Source organism: Equus przewalskii, chromosome 1 (assembly GCF_037783145.1).
Source record: "Equus przewalskii isolate Varuska chromosome 1, EquPr2, whole genome shotgun sequence".
NCBI lineage: Eukaryota > Metazoa > Chordata > Mammalia > Perissodactyla > Equidae > Equus > Equus przewalskii.
In genome coordinates, this window is record NC_091831.1 from 55,301,314 (window position 1) to 55,328,536 (window position 27,223).

Genomic DNA, 27,223 nt, shown 5'->3' on the forward strand with positions numbered 1-27,223 from the left:
TAGATTTTTGGTAGTTTCAAGTATATCAATTGGGTTTTTTTGGCTTAGATTTTTAATAGTGATATTCTAAAATTATCACTTAACAGGTGGTGCACTTATAGGGTGAAAACCTGAAATCTCAAAGCAACTGATCCTAACAAGCAAATCTATGCTATAGAAAGAAAATCAGTACGTACAAAATTATATATAAATGGATGTAAACTGCTAACTTATTTGTAAATTCCCACTAATTATACATTTTAAAAACTGTTATAGAGGGGCTGGCTGAGTGGTGTAATAGTTAGGTTTGCGTGATCTGCTTCAGTGGCCTGGGGTTTGTGGGTTTGCATCCCAAGTACCGCTCATCAAGCCATGATGTGGCAACGTCCCACATACAAAGTAGAGGAAGATTGACACAGGTGTTAGCCCAGCAACAATCTTCCTCAAGCTAGCTCAGCAACAATCTTCCCAACCAAAGAAAACAAAAACAAAAAACAACAAAAAAAAACTGTTATGGAGAGCCAGGTTGAAAATTGATTACTGTACATCTATGATAATCATAAAGATGAATGAAATAGTATTATAGTGAACATGGATTATGCTGAGTATCTTCTTTAAGTTAAATCCTGCAAATTCGTATAATGAGTTACCAAATGCCAATATATGAAAAGGTGATCACAAATTCAAGGAACAATAGAAAATGATGAGATTTCAAAGGTTGGCTGTCACACTATTCCTTTGCTGATAGAAAGATAGCCTTCATGCCTTTCCCAACATAAACTATTTTACCACACTGTAATTGACATCTGAGGGCTTGTTTCCTCCATTAGACTATAGATTCCTTGTGAATAAGTCCAATGTGTTTTATTCACCATTGTATCTCTAGGGTGAATAGAAATTGTTCAATACGTATGTATTGACTGATACAATAAATAATTAACTTGTCAATATCAAAGTGTTCACTGGGCGCTTGCTTCAAGAACATCCATTCCTCCATTACTTACTCTCAGGAGTGCTATAAAGGTGGTAGAACAGAATATTACTTAAATCTTGCTATCATGCCCCTGTGGGGAAGCTTTCAGCTTTAGCTTTGTGTTTTCATGTACCCAAAGTGAGAGATTCTATTGCCTGAGGCCGGTTCTGACGATTTGGATGCCTGGACCTCCTAAGCCAATAGAAGGAAAATGTCATGCAGATTTGCTTATCAGGAGGCAAGGGCTTTCATCAAAATTCCTAGTAAAGGGTAAATTGTAAAAATCCTAGGAGACGTTACACAGGGGACTTCAATTATACATGTAATAACAAGCATGACAAAAGTTAATGTTTGGTAAAGCTTCATGGGAAGATTACATTATTCATTATTCTATACACTCTAGTCTTTTATGAATGCTTGAAATATTTCACAATAAAAATATTTTTTAAAAATCCAGTCATCCTTTTCCTCGCCCTCACCCACAAAACAAGGGTAAAAACTGGCATAAAATTTCACAAAATATTATTCCCTCAGAGTCTGACCCTGGGTGATAAAGGTTTAGGGATTTTTCACCTTCACACAGCATTTTCTTAAACTGTATTACCAAGATTCATGATCAAGAATTCCGGGTGATCACCATTATTTGGTGAGTTTCAGCAGCTGAGATGGGACGTCTGGGAAGATCTCTCCATCACTCCAAGCACACAACCAACCACACTGCCTGTCTTTGCACCTTAACGTTTACTTCTCCTGTTCACTAGAACTCTTTTATTACAAAAGTTTAAGAAATCGTAAATTAATAAAATATAGAAAATTATCTACCTCAGTGATAATGGGTGCTATTTTTTCAGCAGATTTTGTTCCGACATTATTTTTAAAAAATCAAGCTTTACAAACAAAATGGAGCAAATGGGAGAGTAAATCCCATATTTACTTTTTTTATTCCACCCAGCTTCTCCTTCTCCAGCGTTAGTCACTCATGTATTTGTTATATGTGGCATTTTCAGCATCCTACTGTTCTTCTTGCTCTAAAACTTGCTAATTTACTCATTGCTTTTTAAAATCTGTCCTATTAATGTGTGAAGTAAGTTTCTCAAATATATATAGAAGGATATTTGTGGCAAAATAATCCAGGTACCACATGTTGCTGTTTTGTTCTTCAAAGAGATTATAATAATTTACTTTTCCAGACACAGCGTATGAGAGTTCTCACCTTACTACATCTTGTCTAATATTTGGTGTTATCATAATTTTTTAATGTCTTGACATCTGGTAGTTATACACCATGGTTTTCAAGATAATTTTTGTTATTTTGGTAAATTATAATGCACTAACTATTGGAACAGGTTTAATGAAGGTAGCTCCTTTAAAGAGATTCATCTTTCTCATTCCTGCTTTAAATTTTAACAATAGCCTGCCAATGATGTTACTAATAATGATTATCTTTTACTGGGCCACTTACTATGCCCTAGACACTCTTCAAAACTTTTTAAGTACATTGTTTCATTTAATTCTTCCAATCAAGCAAGAATGTGAGCTCTAAGAGGGCAGGGAGTTTCGCCTGTTCTATTGACTGTTCTATTTCCAGGATTTAAAACAGTCCCATCACCTAGTAGGTGCTCAGTAAATATTTGTTAAATAAATGAAGGAATGTGTCTTAGTCCATTCAGGCTGCTATAACAAAATAACCCAGATTGGGTAGCTTATAAACAACAGAAATTTATTCCTCACTATCCTGGAGGCTGGGAAGTCCAAGATCAAAGCACCAGCATGGTGGTTGTGTTGAGAGTTCTGTTAAGAGCTCTCTTCCTGGTTCATGTCCAGCACATTGTCGCTCTGTCCTCACATGGTGGAAGGGGCTAGGGATCTCTGTAGGGTCTCTGTGATAAGCACACTGATCCCATTTGTGAGGGCTCCACCCTCATGACCTAAGCACCTCCCAAAGGTCCCACTTCCTGACATTTTCATGACAGACATTAGGATTTCAACGCATGAATTTGAAGGAGAGGGGAACGCAAACATTCAGACCATAGCAAAATGATATAGTTATTAACATTTTAGAGGGGGGCACTTTGTGAGTCAGAGGTTAATTTATTTCCCAAAGATCATAGATCTGATAAGGAATGGCAGAATTGTCGATCCTAAGCATACTTAAGACCTCTGAACAGATTCTTCTCTTTCTTTGCTTCCCACAGGTTCTGGAGACAAAATCCGTAGTCTTGATGTGTAAACCACAAGAGTTCCTTCAGTGGTGAAATTTTAGTAAGAAGGATATGAGCTTTGTGAGAATGTAATTATTAGCTGCATTTCTCAAATACACATAAATTGTTCACAGCACAGACTCTGGAGCCACTCTCTTATGAGTGTAATGAGCCCCTTGGACCCATTAGTATGTGGAGGAGCATTGTATGGCAAAGGGAAACTTTCCTTCTAACCCCTCAACTAATCCATAAAATGTTCCACAGGATACGCTGTATCAAGAATTTTTATTTATCCAAATTACACTGATTAAATGCATGTGCTTAGAGTTGAGACTCTGTCCAGAAATAACCAAATACAATGAAATTATGAGACTCACTTTGATTCTGTTTTTGCTGAAAGTTTCTGTCAATATATCTGGCTACGGCAAATAATATGGTTATTAATACCATACATATACTCACTGAGACAATTTTAAGAAAATCTTTCATTGAAGGTTTATTTTATCATGCAGAGTCTTTGTAAGTACATAGCTAGTGCATCTGCAGAATTTAGGAAATATTTGTTATATTTTTACACAAGTTTAAAATGCAAGCCCTCAGTGCTGTTTATTTTATCAGCAAGATTACTGATGAATGCTCCAGACCCACCTAAAAGTTCTGGTAAAAATTCTCAAATCTGATTTGGGCAAAGTCAAAACAGGACTTCTAACTATTGCTTTTCTAAAGATCTAATTCATAATATTCAAACAATAGTCCCGCAGTGTACCCATTGTTCATTTAAATGAGAGCATCTGGAGCGAACTTGCCTGTTAGTACATGGAATGATGTGTGATAAATTCAAGTTCACATGCCCAAACTGCTCTTCAGTCATGTAAGAACAGGCAGTAATTCAAAATATAATTATCAATAGAACAATAATAGATTACTTTGGGGGAGCCTACTCAATCATTTTTTGAAAGCACTCTTTCTCCCTGTCTTCCCATGACTTATGTAAAGCTGTGTGTACAATTCCTCTGCAGTCTCCACAATGATCACTGAGCCGTATACCGTCACACAAAAAGGTAATCACAGAGGACCCGTAGGAAAAAACCTTACAACTGCAAGCCAGTCTCTTGCTTTTAGCCAATGGTATAGAAGATCCTGACCGCTAGTCATCACTGGACCCTCCTGACGGGGAAGAGCTTCTTTTCTTGGTAAATGGACACCTGAGTTCTTCAGCCTGAGCCAGGTTTAAGTCATCAAAGTGGCTCTCACCTCACCTTCCTATTGTCACATCTTGAATGTGTCAGTCTTATGTTTTAATTTCTTGGAGGTGAGGTGGAGAAAGTGAGGGAACACCTGCTTTATATTGAATTTACTTTACTTTCGCTTCTAAGAGCAATTAAAACATTTTTTAGTACTACACTACCTACTTTTATAACAATGCTTTTCAGCATCTGGAGTTAGTGTTCTGAAAAAGTGATGTAGTCTATGATACTACCATTTAAAATTATAGACAATTTACATTTTCCTACAAACGTTCAGGGCTTTATGCAATGTAACCTGTTGACTCTTTGAGCTCAGTGCCAATTCAGACATACCCTCTGTTTCTGTAGCACAGGCCAACTTGCTGTCCCTCAGACCCACCACGCACCCTCACATGGTTTTCTCTCTTTCTGGGCTGTTATTCCAATTTCTTCAAGGTTCAGTTCAACAATTCAGTTCAACCGCTATCACCTTAAAAACGCTTCACTCGATACCCTCACACTCCAGCAACATTAATTGCACAGCATTTTGCTTATATGAGTATTATAATCCTCTAGAGCCTGATTTATATATACTAGGCTGTAAGTTCTCTGGAAGCAGACATTGTGCCTTTTCCTTCCTTACATCCGATGCATTTCTGAGCACATGGTCCTGCACATGGTTGATATTCGATACATTTTTATCAAAATTCGTTTTTGTGCCATATGATTTCAAATCTCAATTTTAAAAGAATATACTTGTATTAAAACACTTCATGCTTTGATGCTTTTAATAACTAAAATTTCAAGTTGGTGTACGTTGAAGAGACATATAGGTGAAAGCATGCTAATAGATAATTGGTTGTAATTATATTATATAATTTATCTTTGCATAGATGTATACTATATATATGGTCATCTTTTACCCCAGCACCTATTCTATAAACACTATATTGAGACTGAATACTGCTTAGTTTGTGTTCAATTAATTTAACATTTTGATCTTGCTAATTTTATTATGTGTTTATCTGGTATTAACTTATGAAAGAAAATTGAAAATCTGTTTATTTTCCCTTTTCTTAGTGAAATGATTTAGATACAACTTTGTAGAAGCCAAAGATCGTGTTCACCACAATATCATGAGCACAGAGTTCTTTGTTAGTGCATTTTTGATGGCAGGATCAGAGTTATCTTTGTGTCGCTAAGTCAAGGGCAGAGAATGTTATGAGGATTAATGCTTAAAGTTATTTTTTTAATTTGAAGATTTTTAGAAATATTCATTCCAAAGCTAAATATATTTAATGAAAGCGTAAGACCTAAACTGGCAAAATCAATCTTGCACAGAATTAAAAAGGAGAATAAATACTTTATTCATGCAGCAAATACCTATTCAGTGGCTTCAAGCAAAACTCTGGAAGCAGGAGGCTCAATTAGAAAGATTATATGGCAATTCAAACAAGAGATAGTGGCTTAAACTGGAGCGACAGCAGTGAGTATGAAGAAAAGTGGACATGTTAAAGAGAAATTTAGGACATGGAATAAAGGAACTTTTCAAGAATCCTTCAGTACTATAATTCACTGAAAGTCAATATCATGTTATCTTAAAAATGAGAACACCTTTTTTTAAAGATTGGCACCTGAGCTAACAACTGTTGCCAATCTTCTTTTGTTTTTCCTGCTTCCTCTCCCCAAATCCCCCCAGTGCATGGTTGTATATATTTTAATTGTATGTATTTGAGTTGTGGCATGTGGGACGCTGCCTCAGCATGGCCTGATGAGCAGTGCCATGTCCGCGCCCAGGATCCAAACCAGTGAAACCCTGGGCCGCCAAAGCGGAACGCAGGAACTTAAGCATTTGGCCACGGGGCCGGCCCCGAACACCTTTTTACAATAAGGGAACAGCAGTGCCAATTCTAATCAATAAGTGATCAATCTCTTGTTTAGAATATTCCAAACCATTGCCAGTGGCTTCCTCCATCCCTTATGTGGGCCTCTTTCTCCAACAATCTCTACTGGCACAGCTCTCTTGCAAGTTATCTATTTCACTAGCTTTTACTCATTATTCAAACTCTAGTGCCTTCCATGGGGTTTAGCACTTAAAATTATGCCATAAATATTTAATGAATGAATGAGGGAATAGATGAAAGAAAGGTCCTCTCCTCACAAACCCTTACGTTTGATCAGTTGTTAATAATTGTTAAATAATTCTTATGGTCCAAGTCATTTCCTCTGCTATCAAAGTTTACTTCTAAACTCAGTTCCTTGGGATTATAGCTCACTGTGAGTCAATTAACGCCATGGTTCAAAAAGCGGGCACGTGTTAACATGTTCCTTCTTCCAAATTTGCATCTTAAACAGAGATCTTCAGTGCTTTTATACTCCCGTGTGGATAACTAATACTGGGGGTTTCAGGCACCATGGCAGGCTTGAAAGACAGAGCTTCTCAGTTCTCATCAGTTAGACACATCTTCTGTCTATAAGTAAGACAGATCCTGACATGGACAAAGAATCTTCAGACTAGCCATTTTCTGACAGGTGTTTTGTTATATATATTTTCAGAGGGTGTTAAAAAGCATAGTGAATGGTGTGGGGATAAGCCCTGTAGTAAGTGTTGGGACAAAAAGTTTGGGGACCAATGCATTTTGAAGAATTTTTCTAATTACTTACAAGATGACACTGACAATATTATATAAATAACATTAAACTATGAGGAGCCTCTTTTGGGGCCGGCCTGGTGGCTCAGCAGTTAAGTGTGCACGTTCTGCTTCTTGGTGGCCCAGGGCTCGCTGGTTCGGATCCCGGGTGCGAACATGCCACCGCTTGGCAAAAGCCATGTTGTGGTAGGTGTCCCATGTATAAAGCAGAGGAAGATGGTCATGGATGTTAGCTCAGGGCCAGGCTTCCTCAGCAAAAAGAGAATTGGCAGTAGTTAGCTCAAGGCTAAACTTCCTCAAAAAAAAAAAGAGGAGCCTCTTTTGGACAATTGAATGCCAGAGAGCTTAGCTTGCCAAACATTGCGTTGCTTTGGAAGTGGGTTTTGGCTCACTGTTTAATTTTATTTTTACACATAAAACTTTAAAATATATAATAAATTGGTGAGGTTGCTATATTCCTTATGATTTCCAAGAAAGAATTGATTGCACTTATATTTGGGACTTCTATGTATAACAGGAAACAACCCCAAAATTGCTTCCGGAAATTGGTATTTTGATTTCTGTTTTATAAGAAATTTGGTGATTATAGAAACATACAATTTTCAAATTGTCAATGATGGTTCTACAGTTGGAAATGCAATAGATAAATAAAAAAGACATTTGGTATTAAAAATACCCTTATTTCAAGAGCCACTAGTTAATATTGGACGATCTAATCACTCTAAAACATTATTGTAAGGCAAACATTTTACCAATGTGATCTCTACCTTTGCTAAAGACAATAAAATAATAGTTTAAAGTACAAGAATCCTTTCTTACTGATTTTAGGCTTTAATTTTTGTCTATACTTTATTGTGGACAGCTGATGTTCCGAGAATCCACAAATTTTTACAATTGACTCAGGAGAAAGCAGGAATCTTTTCAGCCTTCCCATTCTTTATTATAATAAGAAGAAAAAAAGAATTGAATATTGCTATCAACTGCTGAAAGAATGCCCAAGCAAAAGATGAAATGTTTATGAAAATTTTGAAAACATATTATCTCTAGGTAATCACAACTCACATCCCCTATGAACTAACAGGTCAGTTGTTCAACCTGGCAAACAGAGGGACCAGGAATCTGTGAACACAAAGAAAGTGTTCCAAAAGATCATTGTAAAGGAGTACCAGAGAAGTTGTCCACAGCTCAGCACATCTGGAAGTTTTCTAAGACAATCTGTCCCGCACAAAACTGTCAGACTTTGACAGCCCATGTCACAGCTATTTGAACCATGACTAGCCATCTGAAAAAAGGCAACCCATCCAATGGCTGGCCTGTGATCTTGGTCTTAGGACTTCTAGCCTGATACTCAAAAGATGTATAGGGCCAGCTAGATTCTTCCATTTACGCAACTGGGAAGATTCTGAGAGAAGATGCCATTATCTGTGGGAACAGATGTTAAAAAGTTGTGATGTAACAAGAAACAGTACTGGAGCTCACAGCACTAGAGCTCATAAACTGATGCCGGGTAAGTTTAGGAAGGCACAGAAACCTGAGAAAGCAGTGGATGTCACTAGTTTTGAGGGCAAACATATTTTGTTCTCTAGGCAAGGGCTATTTCCCCTTCTTTTCTGCTGATAAAGGCTCTGATTTTGTTTGTGTATTAAGTGAATAGTCAGAAAGGTTGAATTACATCTGGTCTAAGCTCAGTTGTCTGCTAGAATCTGTTTATACCAGTTCACAGGAGCTTTTTTGATGCATCTCTTCCCAATTCAGAGCTTAGTGACATCACATTGGTAGCTTGAAATCTGTCACTGTGGGAGTATTTATGCCACAGAAATCAACAAGTGTTACAAATTAGGACAACAACTCCACCAGGTCCCCAGTCAGTTGTTAACCACTTATCAGCACTCTAAGCCGTCATGGAAATCTCCTTTCCCTTTGACAGCAATTGGTCCAAGAGCAGGTTTGGGACCAAGTTCTGACCTATGACAAGTAGGAGAAAGTCTGACAGAACGCATCTGGGAAGATTTCCTCCATGACAAGTGACAGCCAACAAGCTAGCTTGTTTTCCTGCTTTAGGTGGTACTGAGTAATGCTTTGAGATGTGACGCTTTGAGATGCAACCGTGAGGGAAGGTCAATAGAATAAAGAAAGCCCTACATAGGTCATTAATAACCTTAAACCACTGCCAACTAGAGCATCCAAAGGACAGGAAAGTAGGAACAGACTACCCTGGGCATAGAAAATAATGGAGTGCATTGTCACAGAGAATTCAAAAACTAGAATGAATCATATTAAACATTAACCCACTTTTTCTTATTACCCTATACTGACAATTCTAAACAATGTTAGTGATAAGATGCTCCTCCCCACATACCTGGACGATTCCTATCCAAGTCCTCTGGTATGCTAGAGCCAGTAAGTCTGGCATCGACTATCCTAAACACCTAGTGACATGAGATAATTAAATGTTTTTGTTATTTAAGCAACTTTCATATAAGTTTTCTGTTATGTGCAGGCAAAACATTCGGAAGGGCTAAAGTTGTTCACAGAAAGTAGCAGACTCCCAAGGTGGCTAGGTCAGGTTAAGCCAGCACCAAAGGAAAAACCATGAGCTCCTGCTCTGAGGACCCATGCAGTGCCTTAGACCCCAGACCTCCCGCAGCTCTAATCATGTGAGGAAGGCCTGGCCAACTCTGGCTCCTGTTCTTGTGTGTTCAGGAGATTCTCCCTATTGTGCCATCAGTATACGTATAATAAATGCCTTTACATCAAGTAGTGTAAGCAGGTTTCTTTGCATTGTAACCACAGAATCAGCTAAAAAACAGAACTTAGCATTTAACAATTAAATGACAAAAGCCTGCCTCAATATAAGATGTTGGTTGGAGTCACACCACGAAGCCTATACTAAGAAGACAGCAAATAGGAAAAATATACTTAAAATAGCATTGTTTATAATAGTTAAAATTACTGACAACAAGAGAACACTCTGTGATGAGAGAATCATCTGGGCTTGACATGAAACCTCAAGCCCGTCTGTTACTGATGTGGTCAGATGTTTAGACTTGTTTATTTGATTCTATAGATCACAAATCTTCAAATACATATACTAATAGTTGAAATACATGTTGTGTCTCAAATCAATGGAGAGTTTTCCTATTAATGTATACATTTTTTTTCTGAGTGGAGAAAAATTCATTTGGAAAAGAAGTGTAGGGAAATCAGGAGATATAAGTATATTAAAGGCGAGGAAATGATGACTTATTTGTAAAGCCAGGAAATGTCTAAGATTTCCAGTTAGTATTTTCAACTATGCTTTGCCCATGAATGGGAGTTTCTTTTAGAGACACAGTATGAATTGTTGAGTTGTAAGATTACAAGGCATAAAGCTTATTATCTTAGAGCAAATCATATGTAGAACACGTTGCTTCCAGAAAGACAATCATTTCACAAAGTCTCATTATATTGCATAAAATTAATTATATTTAGTATTACCCTATTTCAGAAAATTGACAAGAGCAAATGTATAATTTAAAAAATCAAAAACATACCAGATACAGCAAGGAAGTCATCAATGCTCGTAATGTCATCTACAGCTTCAGTGAGGACATGAATATGATTCTCCCACGTGCGCTTGTACATTTCCATGGTTTTTTTGACCACTTGACTTTTGGGTCTTGCAGCCAAAGCAAGTGCAGCATTAATAATCTGTAAAGATGTAGAATGTTCACATAGTGATTTCTTTGGGAATAGTTAGCATTGTGCAGATGACAGGTATTCTTTATTAAAAAGAAGTTAGATACGTTCATCTTTAACAATAAGGAAAATGGTAAAATGCCTTCATGTGTAACTTCCTCTTTGCTTTTGGTAATAATTTAATTTATTTTGGCAATAATTTAATTTCAGGACTATTTCTTGAGTGTCAATGCACTAATAGCTGCAAGAGATACAAAGATAATTGGTAACTGCCTTTAAAGAGCTTGCACATTACTCAGTGGGAAGGGCAACATATAACTATAACTCAATTCAGTATGCAATACATGCCATAAATACAAATAATGGTCAATAGTCTTTAGAGAGCAGAGAGGTCACCTTTAGCAGAAATTCTAAGGAAAGACTTCAGGGAAGACTAACATTTTAACTGGTCCTTTGGATTCACATTGCACAACCAGGTAGCGAATGCCCACTATATGCAAATCACTGGAATAAGAGCTTTGACTTCCTTGAGGATGTGTAGAACTTCAGCAGAGGAGATGCATTATTTAGTAATGTATCCATTTGTTTGCTCATTCATTCCTTCAATATTTCAAATATATTCTGAGTGTCTATGTATCAAGCACTATTCTAGGTTTTAGGGATATGGTGATGAGCAAGGCACAGGCAAAAATCATTGCTTTAATGGAGCTTATATTCCAGTTAGAGGAGACAGGCAATTAGTAAGTTAAATAAGTAAAATATTTGGTCTGTTAGATGGTTATAAGAACTAAGGAGAAAAAACAAAGCAAAGAAGAAGGAGTGGAGTGGTGGTGAGGATAGGAAGTCTGCAATTTTAGGAAGGCATTGTGTTGAAGTGGACATTTGAGTAAAACCACTGGTGGGAAGGAATTCTGGGACAGAGAAGAGGCAAGATTCAAAAGGGGAGAAAATAGGGGAAATGCTGTGAAAATGGTGAGCAGTCTCACCTAGAGCCTGCTAGGTATGCAAAAGGAGCCAGCAGGAGTCCTTGACTGTCCTGCTCAGGGCTGTGGCCCTATTTGGAAAGCATTGGAGAGTCATTTTGACTTTTGAGCAATTTGCTCAGAACTACACTTTAGAACAATTAATTTGGCATAGGAGGCTACTGCAATAGGTTACAAGAGTAAGAAAGAGTTGGACTACAATGGTATAGGTAATGAAAAGGTTTTGATGGGACTTTCAATTAAATTAAAGGAGGATAAAGACAGATCAATTATTACCAAAAATATGCAGCCATTAGCAAATCTATGGAAAACTGTATTTAAGGACATGGAAATACATCTGTAACAGTGCAATAACAGTAGATTATAAAACATTATGCTTCATAGAATGTTATATCTGACAAACATGCTAGAGATAAAAGTTAGATGAATACATGCAATAATTAACAATGGTTCTCTCAGAATCGTGGATTGCCAGGGCTTTTTATTTTATTTTGTGTGTGTAACTAATTTTTCAGATTTTCTATGGTGAATATGTTTTAGTTGTGAACTCAGAATAAATGAAGCTATTCTTCAGAGAAAGATGATTACTAAGGTTTTTCTTTGAGTAGTGGGGAGAATGATCATAGTATTGACAGAAAAGGAGAAGCCAGAGAGTTGAAAAGTCAGTCAGGGGAGTAGAAGCTGACTTGTGCAATTGTTTTGAAGGATGGCGTCTAGGAGGGGTATTAGATGTCAACTTGCCTATTACAGACGGTGACTTTGAAGTGACTCTTGGCTCTCCACGCAAATTACACAGTGACCAATCAGTGATGTGGAATTGGAGCTCATAAACAAGTTGTCATTCAGTTACTCATTTATCCTTCATGCCTTGAAACAAATCAGCACTTTACAGCAACAATGTATCAAATTCTACACTGGATACTAATGACATCACAATGAAAAAGCTTCCATTATAGTTTCTAAAACAGCCCATAATCTAGTAGGGGAATCAGCCCAAAGCTAGGCAATTGCAACATACCAGTCATTCTCAGACTTTAGCCTGCATCAGAATCACCTGGAGGACTTGTTCAAACACAGATTCCTGGGCCACATCCTAGAGTTTCTGATTCAATAGATGTGCTTCGGGACCTGAGAATTTGCATTTTCAACAAGTTCCCAGGTGATAGTGATGCTACTAGTCTGGGGCTCCCACTCTGAGAACCATGGCAATATGTAAGTGCCATAAGGTGGGGGCTATTGTAAAAGTAAGCACAAGATGCCCTACGGAGAGGTACCCAGCTCTGTAAGGAAAGATGTCCCAAGGGACTGAAATCTGACAAATATGTAGAAATTAGTATAAGATGATATCCTTTTAGGAAAAGGCAATAACATATGCAATGACTTAGAAGTGAGATAGACTCTAACCCAGCTCCTGGGGACTAGTCAGCAGAGATGAGGGAGTAACAGAGTTGGAAGAAAATCAAAGAAGACAGTGGAAAGAGGGAGGAGAGAACACACCTTTGGAAAGTACCAACATATAGGAGGAAAGGCAAAAGTGGAAGTGATAAAGATGAGAGAAAGAATCATCAAGAAGGAGGTAGAAAACCAAGGTTTAAAACAGGTAAGATGAAGAAGAACATCTTTTCAAAAGATCAAGTGTTGTAAGAGAGTCAAGAGTGATGAGGAATAAAAATGGCCTTTGAGTTTGGAAAAGAAGTCGTTGGTGCAGCAGAATGTCGGACAGAGGATTCAGATTTTGCAAAAATACAAGGGCAACAATGAAAAGAACCTTTTCCTTGCACCTTAACTTGAATGACTTTCAACACATTATTGGAGGGAGAGGAGGGGAGAAATTAGTTGCTTGAAAATACTGTATTCATATTTTCTTCTTTTATTTATTTTTTATGAAAGAGGAACCCATTAAATTTTAAGGAAACACAGACTACTTTTAGAAATAACTACTGCGCAGTATCCCTTGACTTCAGTTTTAGAGTTTTATTAACCTATTAACTTACAATGTCCGTGTGTGTGCACTGCAAAGGCTCTGGTCTCTGGTGTTTCATTGTCCTTGCAATTGGACAACTGGGTACACAAGTGCTTGTGCTGGAATTATGCCTTCACAGAAAGGCATACTTTTAAAGTCGTGGTGCAGGACCCTCAGTGGGGATACAGAGTCATGAATACAAGACAGGCCATATTTTTTAAGAGCATTTTCAGTTCTGCTGCTGATCCAATTTATCTGATTCAACACTGCGTTACTGTGAGAAAACTTCATCCTACTTGACTCTCCTGATACTTAGCTTAAATCTAAAAGCAGACAAAATTCAGAAGATGTGCTAACCCTCTTAAGGCAGAAGAAATTTTCCTCTCAATGTCACACTCCTAGCATCTCAGCTGTTATCTAGAGAGGGAAAAACGATCATTCTTGTATCCTCCTTGTGCATAACTAAACACGAATGAATTAGTTTGCTTTTAACTCAAGATAAGATGAATTAGGTTGCTTTCTGAGGCATTTTTCTTTAGATTATGGTTGAGATGTGTATATGTCAGAATCACCCTTGACCGTGTAAATCACCTAGTCAGTCAGTTGACCTTTAAAACAGTCTCTTTAACTTCAGGACCTGGTTATATCTTAGTAGGTCTATTTTAATAGCCTTCCAAATAGTTTCTTAAATCCAGTCCTGACTTACTCTAAGCCATTCTCCTTACTACCAACACAGTTCCTTTTCAAATGCGTAAGTGACTGTGACCCTCCCCTGCTGATAACCTTTGCTAGAATCCTAGTTGACTAAAGATTGAATCCAAATTCTTTTCACTGATTCCCAATCTCAAAACCTCCACACTGGCCCCGATCCACAGTTGGCTCTGCTGTAATAATCCCCCTCGTTTCAGCCTGTGTTCCAGGCACACGGCCTCCGGCTCCACTTTCTGATTGCAACGGTATCTTCATACCACTCTGACTTTGCTCTTACAACTGAATCTGCCCTAACATCCACGCTCCCTTCTTTTCCCTGCTCTGGTCCATTTGAGGAAACATTTCTTATCTTTAGCAAACCTGTTGAAATGTCACCTCATACCACGAAACCTGTCTCATTCCCTGTACCCAGGAAACTGAATTGTCTTCTGTGTTTTGGAAGTACTTTGTCCTTGTAACTAAATAGTAGTTATCATACCTCATGACTGTTTATACACATGTGTGCTCCATATGGGCCTCTTCACCGGAGGGACTGTCTTATTCATATTTGCTTCTTGGTCTACTAAGTATACTAATCAAGCTACTGCAATATTCGTTAACTGTCCCTAAAGACACTACTCTACTCATAGTCCACTCTGAGAGGATAGCCATAGGGAGCCAAGTTGGGTATCACTTTCTTCCTCTGCAATACTGTTTACGTCATAGGCTAGCACCCAATTTAAGGATAGCCAATCTGTAGGCTAGCCAGCGATTGATCACGGCCTGATATAAAAGATTGAGCTGTTCAAATCTCTCTTAAAAATTTGAACTAGAACTTATGGAGAAATAGTTAGCAATGGAAACTAAAGCTGACCATACATATTTAGAGAAGCCATCTAGTAAATTCAGAACCAGAGCCGGCTGTTGGAGTTAAAGTCACGAGGGAACTAGAGCAAGTCAAAGTTGAAAGGAAGAAGAAACTGTGAGTAGACTGAAGTTATGAGGTAAAAAAAGAAACAGAGTATGGAGTAAAATAAGGCTGTGGATTGAAAGAGAAGAATGGAGAAAATACGCAAAGAGAATCAAAAGCACCAACAGAGAGAAAATACTTAGAGAACAAAAAAGAGCTGGGAGTTGACTCTTTGAGAACATTCTATTTTGAGTTAAAAGTCCATAGAAAAAAATAACAATAGCAATAATAATAAATACTAACACTCAAATTCCATACTTTGTGCCAGACACTGTTCCCAGCACTTTTTGTATATTAACCCATCTAATTTTGACAATAACTTAATGAAGTAGGTGCTATCATTATCCCCATTTTTCAGACAACATAATCCAGCTATTAAGTGAAAGAACTGTCCATCTGACCCACGTTCATGCTCTTCACTGCCCCACCACACTATCTCCTGTAGTAGACCTGTAAATATTAACGATGCCATGAGTGAGTCTATGATCCTTAAAACCAAAGGGCCCTCAGCAAAGAACACATTACAATGCCTGCCATGGAAAAAAAATTGTATGTGTGTGTTAAAATGCATGTAACATAAATTTGACCATTTTGATCATTTATAAGTTTAAAATCCCGTGGCATGAAATACATTTACATCATTATACAATCATTATCACTATTCATCTCCAAAACTTTTCTATCTTCCTCAAATGAAACTCTGTACCCATTAAACAATAACTTCTCATTTTTCTCCTCCTTCCAGCCCGAGTTACCACTGTCCCACTTTCTGTCTCTGTGAATTTGACTATACTATATACCTCACAGAAGTGAAATCATGCAACATTTGATCTTTTGTGTCTGGCTTTTTCGCGTGGAATAATGTCTTCAAGGTTAGTCTGAGTTGTAGCATGAGTCAAAATTTCATTCCTTGTTAAGACTGAATATTTTCCACTATATGTACATATTATATTTTGCTAATCCATTGATTTGTTGATGGACATTTGGGTTGTTTTCAACTTTTGGTTATTGTGAGTAATGCTGCTACCAACATTGGTGTACAAATATCTGGTTGAGTCCTGGCTTTCAAATGTTTTGAGTATATACCCAGAAATGAAATTAGTGATACTGAGCATCTTTTCACTTGCTCATTGGCCATTTGTCTGTCTTCTTTAGGGAAATGACTTTTCAAAACTTTTGCTTATTTTTAATTGGATTGTTTTCTTGTCATTGAATTTTAGTAATTCTTTATATTTACATTACGGAGAGTCTTCAACATTCCAGGTCTGGTTTCTAAATATTTGATTTGCGTTAATGTTTTTAATCCAATGAGGAAACCCCAGCCAGTATTCCCATCTTGCTGGTGAGACCATGGAGGCTCAAAGAGATTGGAAAACTTGTGCAAAGTTATAGAAGAAACTAGAGGTTGGGAGCCAAGGGTGTTAAGTCAGAGTTTTACTTTTCTTCAAACTGGTTTTATGCCCACAGAAGAGCCATATTAATTCTCCCAGGACTCATTTTCCCAGAAGCTATAGGCGTGCAGGCACTGGAGTGAGAGTAGGGGGCAGTGCTTGAGTTAGCTGATCTCTCTCAGGTTCCTTCAGATTTCAACATACAGATTTAATGCTATCATCCGCTGTATATACTTCCTCTCTTGAAAATTTCTGAAAACAATTACTTAAAAAGTGAAAATAAATCTATGTAATTTAATTTTTCCTTAGAGATCTTTCAATATTGGTGTTGATACAAATAATCTTAAAAACCTTAGTTAATATAACAAAAGCACTTTGTGGATTAAAAAGATGACTTATGTGTAAGCACCTATAAGCCTGATTACCTCAGTGTCATGGCATGTAGAGAAAATTAAAAGAACTAGATATATGATGCCTCAAATACATCTAAGCTAGTATGTGAGGGGAATTCATACGAGATCCGCTTAAACTGGTAACACCATAATAAGGTCGGAATTGTAGCAACCATGGTAATGACATCAAATTTGATGCTCCAGTTGTGTGCATCCTTTTCTTAGCTGCTTAAACGGTGTTCTACTACCAAATGTTTCTCACTTTCTATTCTGGTTTTTCCACATTTCCTTAGTTTTGCTAACTTTTTATTTTTTGTCTTTTCTCATATTATACTTTATTAAGAGGAAACTATCCTTGCATTTTAAAGTAAGCCATGCAATATTTGTCATCATGAATCCCCATAGCCACATCTTTATGTTAAACGGTAACAGCATTTCAGGGCTGGGGGCGGGGGTGATGGCGAGGAGACGTAACTTGTCATGGATCCCCACAGGTTTATAGACAATTCATTAGACTGCGTTCCACTGTAGCTTCAAACATGGTAATCTCCTTACTCTGTGAAGGGAGGAGCCCTGCGTGGTAGGATTATTCACTGACACTTCACAAGAGGCTTTCCCTTGCCTTTGGATACACACATAAGGGACTGAAATAACCTTCTCTAGGGGTTAAAAGCAATTTTTAAGAAGGGAGGGGGGCAAAGCTGATTTCTGGCAGTAAGTGGCTTTCTTTTTATGTGTTTCTTTTTTATATTGTAGTCTGAGCTTTCATATCTCTTAATCCATACTGCTAGAGAAAAAGAGAAAAATTCAACCTAGGACTGTTTAGGATATGGGAAATGTAATAAAAAGGAAAAATAATGCTCCCCAGAAGGTCTGTAAGAGGCAATCATTTCACATGAAAATCAAACTATTTCTTTTCCTGTCCTCTATACTAATTATTAAAACAGGACAACCTATTAAATCAAATAATTAAATGAGTGAGGAAAAGAATATCAAATGAATTGTTTGGAAGAATAGAATAAAATCACTAATAATTAGGTTTTGCAGACAAATGAAAATGAAATTTTGGGTCAGGTCCCCACATTTTGATCCAGCTCCATTAGATATTAGTTTGTGCGATTTTATACAAATTGTTCACTCTCTGAACCTCAATTTTCTTATCTGTAATGGTTATAAAAATGTTTACTGCAAAGTAGTTGGCAAAATTTGATTAGATTAGTTAAATAAAACAATATTCACCTAGCACAGAGTTAGACATTTTAAGAATGTTTGCTTCTATGCAGATAGTTCGAGAAAAAATACAAAGAATAGTTTGAGAATGTAAACACTATATACACCAACACACGGACACGCAGATTTTACAGTTTTGATAGGCTCAACAATAATTTTGATATGCTAAATGCAAAAACGTGCCTTTGTTAAACAAATATGAATTTAAGGGAAACTAAATCCACAGCAACACTATATTTTTGTGACTTACCTATAACACAAAACTAAGAGAAAATTTGCCTTAAAAAATAAAAAAATTCCGAAACCAATAAAGTATATTACAACTTGAGCTAATGAAAAATACTTTAATTTCCAATGATGAAAAAGCAGAAACAACAGAGATTTTTGGATTCATTATAATCTGCCACTAAGGGATTTAATAAGTTTAGCATTTGGAGTAGAAGAAATTTTTACTATCCAAATCATTTGGGTTCAAGTGGAGGAATTAAAAATGAACTTGATATCTTTGCCAATTAATAAATCCTGTTTTTTAAAAAAAGAAATTTTATGTCAGAAACATCTGCAAAGTTCCTTTTAATGCACCATCCGATTCCATATAAACATAAACGCAAGACACAAGCTATTCATTAATTGCCAAAATGTGTTTTATAATAAGAGGTTGGCAAAAAATTAAAAAGAAAACAAAACTATATGTTTGCAATGTCTGAATGCTTGGGATTAGATACTTTCTCCATATATTTGGAATTTCTGGAGATTCAACTTGGTTTTATCTAAAACCATGAACCAAAAAGAATTCGTATAATATTAGGAAATATAACTTTCTTAATTGTCAAAGAATATTTGCTATGTACCTACTATTTATTGAAGGTAGAAAACATTAGACAGGACAAGTTAGAAAATATTTCATTTTAAGAGGGTTGCGGGAGAAAAGTCATGCACAAATATTCAATAAAGGCTAACTAGTATATAAATCCAGATCACAGAAGCAATATTTTCCCTGAGCTTCCAAGATGTGTTAAGATAGGTATATATGACATAGGGTATAAATTGAATTGAAAGAGGCAAAGATGACTTGCTCTCTCTCCCTTTCTCACTGCTTTTGTTCTCACTTTTTCTCTCTCCCTCTAATGGGTTCCTAGCAGAGAAATTTTCTTAATATCCTTGATGTAGTAATTTGACTTACTATGTCCACTGCCACAACCCTACTCTATGTTACCATTATCTCCCAATGGGATAATTGTAGCTTTAACCCTGCTCCTAGCCATTCTCTATAAACTGATATTTCCAAATCACAAATCTCATGAAGCTCCCATCTCCGTGTTTATCTTATGATAAATGTAAAAGTACTTAATTTGGCCTAAAGCCCTGAAATATTGGACACCTGTTTATCTCTCTAGCATCCTTTACCATCAATCCTCCTAACTTCCTATCTTCCTTCCTTGCCAGGGGGCATCCATCTGTGCGGCTCCTTCTGTACAGGTCTACCTCTTTCTAGGTAACTCTGATCCATCTAGTTGAGGTCACATCAAGCATCTCTTCCTCGAGGAAGCTTCATCAAATCTAGGTCAGGTTCCTTGATGACATAATTCTCATAAAACAATGTCCTTTTCCTTTTGAGTATTTATCTCACTATGTAAGGGGATGTTCATTAGAGTGAACATTGAGTTCACTTGATAAATGCATGCTCCATCCTCTCATTTTACCGAAAAGCAGGAATTTTAATGTTATTTCCCAAGGGCATGTGGAGAATGTCAAGTAAAATCCCTTCCCTATGTAACCAAGGCTCCAGTCTAGGATTCTTTCTACTTGACCGGCCTATGCACTTATTAATGCCTTTTCCAAAGTGAACAAGTCCATCCCTACAAGGATCTCTTATTGTAGTATCTAAGATGATGAAAATATGCCCATATTGTTTTATTTACAACTAAACACTGGAGTCACGGGAAAAAATACAGACACTGATAAGGTTTATATTCAGCAGAGAAAGTGTTGATCAAATCTTCATATGACGATATTTCAAGGGTGATTCCAAGCTGAGAAACAGCTGCCAACAGACTGGGTCACCAGGCTTTCCGTATTTATACAGCCCATGCTCAATCCAAGAGAGACTAGAGTTAGAGAAAGGTAAACCTTAAAATGGTATTTTCCCCATTGAATTGCCATACTCAAAGATCTTCCATTTTGCTAGTTCTTCACATTTAACTTACGTGACTTTGTCAGCCAGAGGTCAGAACAGGAAAATAAGAATGAATCCAAGCCAGAAAGTTCATTTAGAAATATTGTAGCAATTTTACCACACGTTTAGGATAAGTAACATAGAGTTCTATAATCTATTAAAATTGCCCTGAGACAATAAAAGTAAAGCCTTCTATAATCAATCTATACACGGAAAAGTAAAAATAAAGTATAAGAAAAATAGTCAGATGCTACCAATAAAAGAGAATATTATTGAATTTTTCTCAGCTAGTATTTTATAAAAATCTATCTTTATATATAGTTACATATTTAAATATATATAAATTTAAATACACACATGCACACACACACATACATATATATATATATATATATATATATATATATATATATATACACTTAAGTATAGAGAGAGATCTATTAAGAGAGAGAGAGAGAGAAATGAAATTCCCTGAGAATGAAGTAGTGCTGCCTTTCTCAAATTAGAAGCTTGGTCTATAGTTTGGGCAAGTCAATCTTTGTATCTTTTTTCCTTCATCTGTCAAATTTGGAATATATCTACCATATAGAATTATTTAGAAATGAATAATAAAGTACATTGGAAGTGATTTGAAGACATGAATGACTTATACAACCTTAAGGTATTATTATACCAAAAAATGTTCCTGATTCTTTTGTTTTTAAGAGTCAGAATTGAGGAGAATATCATTTTCATTCTGGAAATGGAAGTGAAAATAATCATGTTTCCCCATCAAATAATTATAAACATTATTGTTTAAAATTGACGACTACATTGGAGAAGACTACTTCTTGGTCACAATAGATTATGAAAGTTCTAGATGTTTATTTCCCTCTCCAGAACCTCGAGTCCTTAATTGCTGAAGCACGTTCACTGGTGCATGCAAAGTACCACAGTAATGCACTCCTTATTGTAATAATCACATATTGAAGAAGCCATGGCCTACATTCAGAAGAGCTCTCTTTGTGAGTATGCTTCTTAAGGAAAACTAACAATCCAAATTCTCAGTTACAAGTGAGTTAGTTGATGGACAGACACTACCCTAGGAAGGTATAATGATACCATACACTAGACCATAGCCCCTGTTTGTTGAATGTAGACCTGAAATTCTGAATTTTGAAAAGTGCTATTTATTTTGTGCTCTGCAGGCTTGAGCCATAACATACACAGTAAAAGATAAATAAGGCTGTGGTTTTTAATTACAGACTTGAACACACTGGACTATGTATAGAACTCAGGAATAGAGTACTACTGCTCCCTGCGAGTTGGACTATGAAAATTAGATTGAGTAGTAGGAACAAAGCTATGAATAGGAGGGAATTCTCTCTGGGGAAATATAGGTGACAAACCTACAATGGCTTTCAGCTGCTGGCAGGGCCTACTTGAAGAGCTAATGTCATTTGAGATAATGGATTAGGAAGAACTGGATGCTCTCCAGGACGCAGGCCAAGCATAATTTCCATGAGGACTGAGTTTTCTGACATAAAAGACATTATATTTCCTTCGATTTGCTAGCTTCATTTTCAGCCCCTGGGGTGAGGGATGGAAGGGAGAGCTCTACATTTCTTCACAAGCTGAGGCTATAGCTGCAGTGAAAGCAAGATTCAAGGGGTAATTAACATGCAAAAGTCACAGAATTATGATCAGTTGAATGGGAGGGATGAGAATTAAGAGAGTCAAGGATAGTTTTCATGTCTCTAGCTTGAGTTACTCAATTAATGGTTCCAGTGACAAAAATAAAGAATACAGAAGTTATGGTTTGGGGGAGCAAAATTGTAGGTTGCTAAAAGCCCAAGATTAAATTAGAAGCAAAGCATTTTATGTGGAACACTATTTTTACCGAAGGAAAGACTTATGTGAAATGTAAAACTATGGGTGGCTCATTTAGTTGTATGTGGCAGATTTTTTTCTTTTATAGAAATTGTTTCCACTTGCCAAATAATCTGAGTGATTTCTTCAGTATGACAAATGGTTATAAAAGCAAGTTTGCAACATATGAGAAAATGTAGCAATCAACTCCTGTGCAAAACCTGATCCTTAAAGAAATCTTAAAAACTAATGTTCAACAATAGTAAGGGAGAATAGGATTGGGACCATAGTCACAAAGACCAGACCACGTCTTTGTGTCAGAGGGTGTGGAGTTCACTTACGTTCAAGGTTCCATATCTTGAACGCAAAGATATGATGGGTGATAAAACAGAGCCAAGACCACAGAGTGACTTTCTTTGGAAAATCCTCCACTGAAATTAAGACTTTTCTTAGTTTATCTGTGTTTATGTGAGATAAATTCAAGGCAAACTTTTGTGGCTCCATTCATTTCCTTTTCCATAGTGCTTTAAGAATGGAGTCTTTTCTATAATGTTAATAAAACCATTATTGAACCAAAGGGTTAATATTCTCCTCAAAGCAGAAAAAAAGTGGAACATCGCATTCTCAAGCCTTTCGCTAACAGCCTTTTACTGTATTGAAAGTGCAAAAGATGTAAGTCATTCCTCAGGGCATATCCCAAAGTCACCCCGTCCCCGTACCACCACAATCAGCCAGGGAAGTCTCACTGGAGAAAGGACGCTTTGCCTCAGACCTCAACTATCCGCACTCCCACCCACCGTACAAACTATTGGGACTTCCCCAGCTGATTGTGGTGTGCATGTTGTAAGCACCGATTTGTTGTTCCCCTTTATCCCTGCTCCTTGTTCTGCTTCCCTTTATCAGTAAACTTTGATTGCTTAAACAACCAAGTAGCCTTGGTGGTACCTGTCCTTCCTTGCCCTTTGCGGCTACGGGCAACACTACCCTTCTTTTATTTTTATTTAGTATCACACACACTAAAAGAACCACTATCATCACAAATATCAGTAACAAAAATAAGGATTAAATTCCTACTATTTAAATACTGGGGATAAAAATCCAAGCCATGATCCCTGAACTAGAATGCACGATCTGTTTGAGACGACAGGACATTTATACAGAAAATTGAAATGCGACGTACTTGTGTAATTACAATTAAATTTCCCTCTGTGAATAATAGCATCACAACAAAATGACTGGGTGGCTGAGATGTTTGGAATGGTCTCACTGGAAATATGGGTTATTCATAGTTCGTGAAATTCACTTTGGTAGTTTCTGGTTTAGGGAAGATCACCTCCTGGAAAGTTAGATGGTCATCTTTGAGATGATCAGAAACTGAGATACAATACAGGAGAGGACCACTGACCACTGAATGAGAGAGACATACCACATGTAGCTGCTACTTCTGGCAGAAAAAATAAATGATTTTGGGAACAAGACCCAAATTGAAAGTCGTTGGCATAGGTGGTTTTTTTTTTTTTTTTTTTTTTTTGGAAGGTTAGCCCTGAACTAACATCTGTGCCCATCTTCCTCTACTTCATATGTGGGACCGTAGCCACAGCCTGGCTTGACAAGAAGTGCATAGGTCCGAGCTGGGGATCTGGGATGGGGAACCGCCAGCCGCCGAAGGAGTGTGCAAACTTAACCTCTATGCCACCAGCCAGCCCCAGCATAGATGTTCTAAATTGCAGAAATGACATGGAGCCATTTCTTACATAAACTGCTGTAGGTGAGCATAAGTAGCAGTATCTTTAAGTTTATTTTCCTTTTAAAACAATTCTTGAAAAACAATACAGAGACAACCACCTACTACAAGTTCTCCTTGGAAGAGCCAGAGTTGGCTCTAGGTGGGGGCTGATCAACAAAACGTTGCATTCCAGCTTCTAGTCTATGAATTGAAAGCCTGTGTTCACTTTTTTTATGCCTTTCAAAACTATATGAAATTATTCCCTCTCGGGTTTCATCTTTTTAAATGGATGGTCCTCAAATACAAATTCTTCTAACTGACTATTTTCCTTAATTTTACCTGGGTCTTTTCCATATCCACTTTTAAAAAAAAGATCAAAGCATAGCAATTAGATCTACATGCAATATTTATGGCATATGTTAACCTGTTCTGTGATTTTCTGCTCAAAAAACCCCAAATAAACTTTAATAATTACCAGCATTTTTTAATCCATTTGCTAAAAAGTCAGTCCAGTGATTTCAATGTACAGTGATGTTCAAGTTCGTCTTCTTTGCTGTCATTCCCTGTCCAATCTCAGCATCATTCAGAGGTGGCTTCAGCTATTTCCTCTTAAATCTACATTGTATTTATGGCAAAGGAATGTGATCTCTTTCGTTTCTGCTCAGTCTCTCAGAACTGTAAATACTTTCTCAAATTTAATTGCATCACTTTGGCACCTCCTTGGCGTTTTCATTCTGTCCTTCCATTTCTGGATCATTTGCAAACATATTAGTCTATTAGAATCCCAACAAAAATTTTTTTACTATCAAGTTTTCATTAGCCTTAAATTTGTTCCCTGCATCTAAGCTACTTCCATACGCTATAAAGCATGTTTCTATGACAAATGCATCTCTCACTCAAAGTTTCATTAACCCATGAAAAATTTTTGACATATTATTAGGCAAAAAATTCTATACAAGTCATTCAGCCTTTTCTCCATGACACATGTTTCCTTAAGTATTCTGTGATACTAAGACTTTACAATGACATTCTACAAAGCCAAGATATTTTTCTTTTAATGGATGAACTCTTAGATTGTAAAACACGTGTTACCCTAGGGCAGAGGTGTCTTTATTCCTAACCATTGCTACTCAGTGGATTCTAACTTTACAACATTTAAGAGACGCATATTATGAAATGGCTGCTAAAGACTCATTTAAGAAGTTCCTATTTCTATGTGTGAAGACTATTTTGCAATGCATATTGAAAAATTTTAAATGTGTCAAGTTTGGAATACAAATTCATTTTAGAAATTCATTTTAATGAAATAACCAAGGAGATATATTGAAATTTAACTTAAAGACACCACAGTAGTGTTTAATAAAGAGTACATAATTAATGACCAAAGTGGAGATTGCTTAAGTAAATTATAATATAGCTCTGTATTGAAATACTATGCAGCCATGAAAAATTACATTACAGAACCAGATTTAATATTATGGAAAGGAGTTCAAGGCATTTAAAGTGAGAGAAAATGTTAAAAATATGAGTGATACAATTTGGTGTTATGTATGGAAATATCTACCAATCACTGAATAATCTAAAAGGATGTAGGCCAAAGTATTCTCTTCATTATTTCTGGTAGAGGAATTACAAGAGATTTCTATTTTTAAATTTATTTTTGTTTGTTTAAAAAAACATGAATTACATTTCTAAAGATGGGGGGATGGGTGAGGCTCTATAAGAGCTATACAAAATCTTTCCTTTCAGCATCCCTATTTATCTCTCAAGCTCATTTCATTTACGAGGGAAGCTGTGAGTAGCATGTAACAACACCTGACTCATAATTATGGAGGGATCAAAAAAGTTTCTTCTCCAGTTGTGAAATAGGGCAATTTGTGAAAATTTCTGAATTATTCAGAATTTAGCTAAACCTTTTTGAGATATATATTTGTTCTGTAGCATTTTAATTTTATCCTATTTGTTTTGAACTAAAAAGACAGCCTCTTCTATTTGCCAGCCCCATCAGTAATTTTATTTACTGCTTCAGCCCTTGAAACAAATTAATGCAGAAGATTTAATAGTATTTTAGGATTTACTTCACACAGAAAATTGACCCAAGGTTTCATCAGCTATAATGTCCCCTTTGGTGTTAAATTTTTTAATGTGCTAACTCTGACAGATACAGGATGGCCAGCTTCCCAGTAAACGGCCAGCATCCTAGTAAATTTCCCTCTCCCCCTTTGTACCACGCAGCTTAACCCATAAAATGTGTTCTCCTCTAATATATGCAGGAGATCTTTACTGAAGACTTGATGTTGAACATTTTCTAGAGCTTGAGAAGACCCTATCTTAGGAGTGTGGGAAAGATAACTAATTATCACCAGCAAACTTTGAGTTGCTGAGACTGCAAATGTCACTGTGGTTCATTTTCTATTTCAATGATTTTGTGAGTATGTAACTCGAAAACCAAGCCAGAGGAGTATTTTAATAAACATAAATTAGAATTGCTTTTGTAGAAAATATAAGACATTCCTGTCTTATTTTTAGTAATATAGTCTAGGTTCAAACTAATAAATCTCTTGAGTATTCCATGCACTAAACTTATATGACCATGTCATATGAGTGAATAAGCTATCATCTCAGGAAAATGAAATCAACACTCAATTTATGTCTGTGAGATAACTGTGTTTTGTTTTGCTTCTATCTAAAATCCATAGTCTAGTAAACACAAAGCTAGCAGAAGAAAGTTTAGTAAAATACCTCAAGCTATATTGTTAAATAAAAATAAGAACCTTCTTGTACTTCGTGTAAAGAGAGAATATATCTTGTGTACCTTTCATTATTTTAAATTTGTCTAGAACCAAATAAATCAACAGTGTTCTATTGCCCTTCACTAGTTTGGGAAAATATTTACGTAACAAGGCATTATCTTCTAGTTAGAAAGCACAAAAGATGAAGACTGCTGTTCCTGTAATTAATCATACCATGGTGTAAACCTCTCTCACGGGGACTTGACAAAATGTATATAGATATGAATCTTAAATATTGAGAAAAAATATTAGAGATGAATAGGTAGGATATTTTCTTTTATTCTTTTAAGGCTTTATATAGTGAGATAAGACACTAAAAAATATATAAAACAGAATGTACAGCTTTAAAATTGT

At 36.5% G+C, this 27,223-nt stretch overlaps 1 protein-coding gene across 23 annotated transcripts in view; it reads right to left on the reverse strand.

Moving 5' to 3' along the window:
• Positions 1-27,223, reverse strand: part of CTNNA3 (catenin alpha 3) — a 1,517,748-nt gene that overhangs the window by 470,209 nt on the left and 1,020,316 nt on the right. For all 23 annotated transcript variants that reach the window (XM_070563754.1, XM_070563769.1, XM_070563716.1 and 20 more), the window contains one exon: positions 10,564-10,720. In XM_070563754.1, coding sequence (XP_070419855.1) covers positions 10,564-10,720 — 157 coding nt within the window. The remainder of the gene's footprint in view (positions 1-10,563; positions 10,721-27,223) is intronic.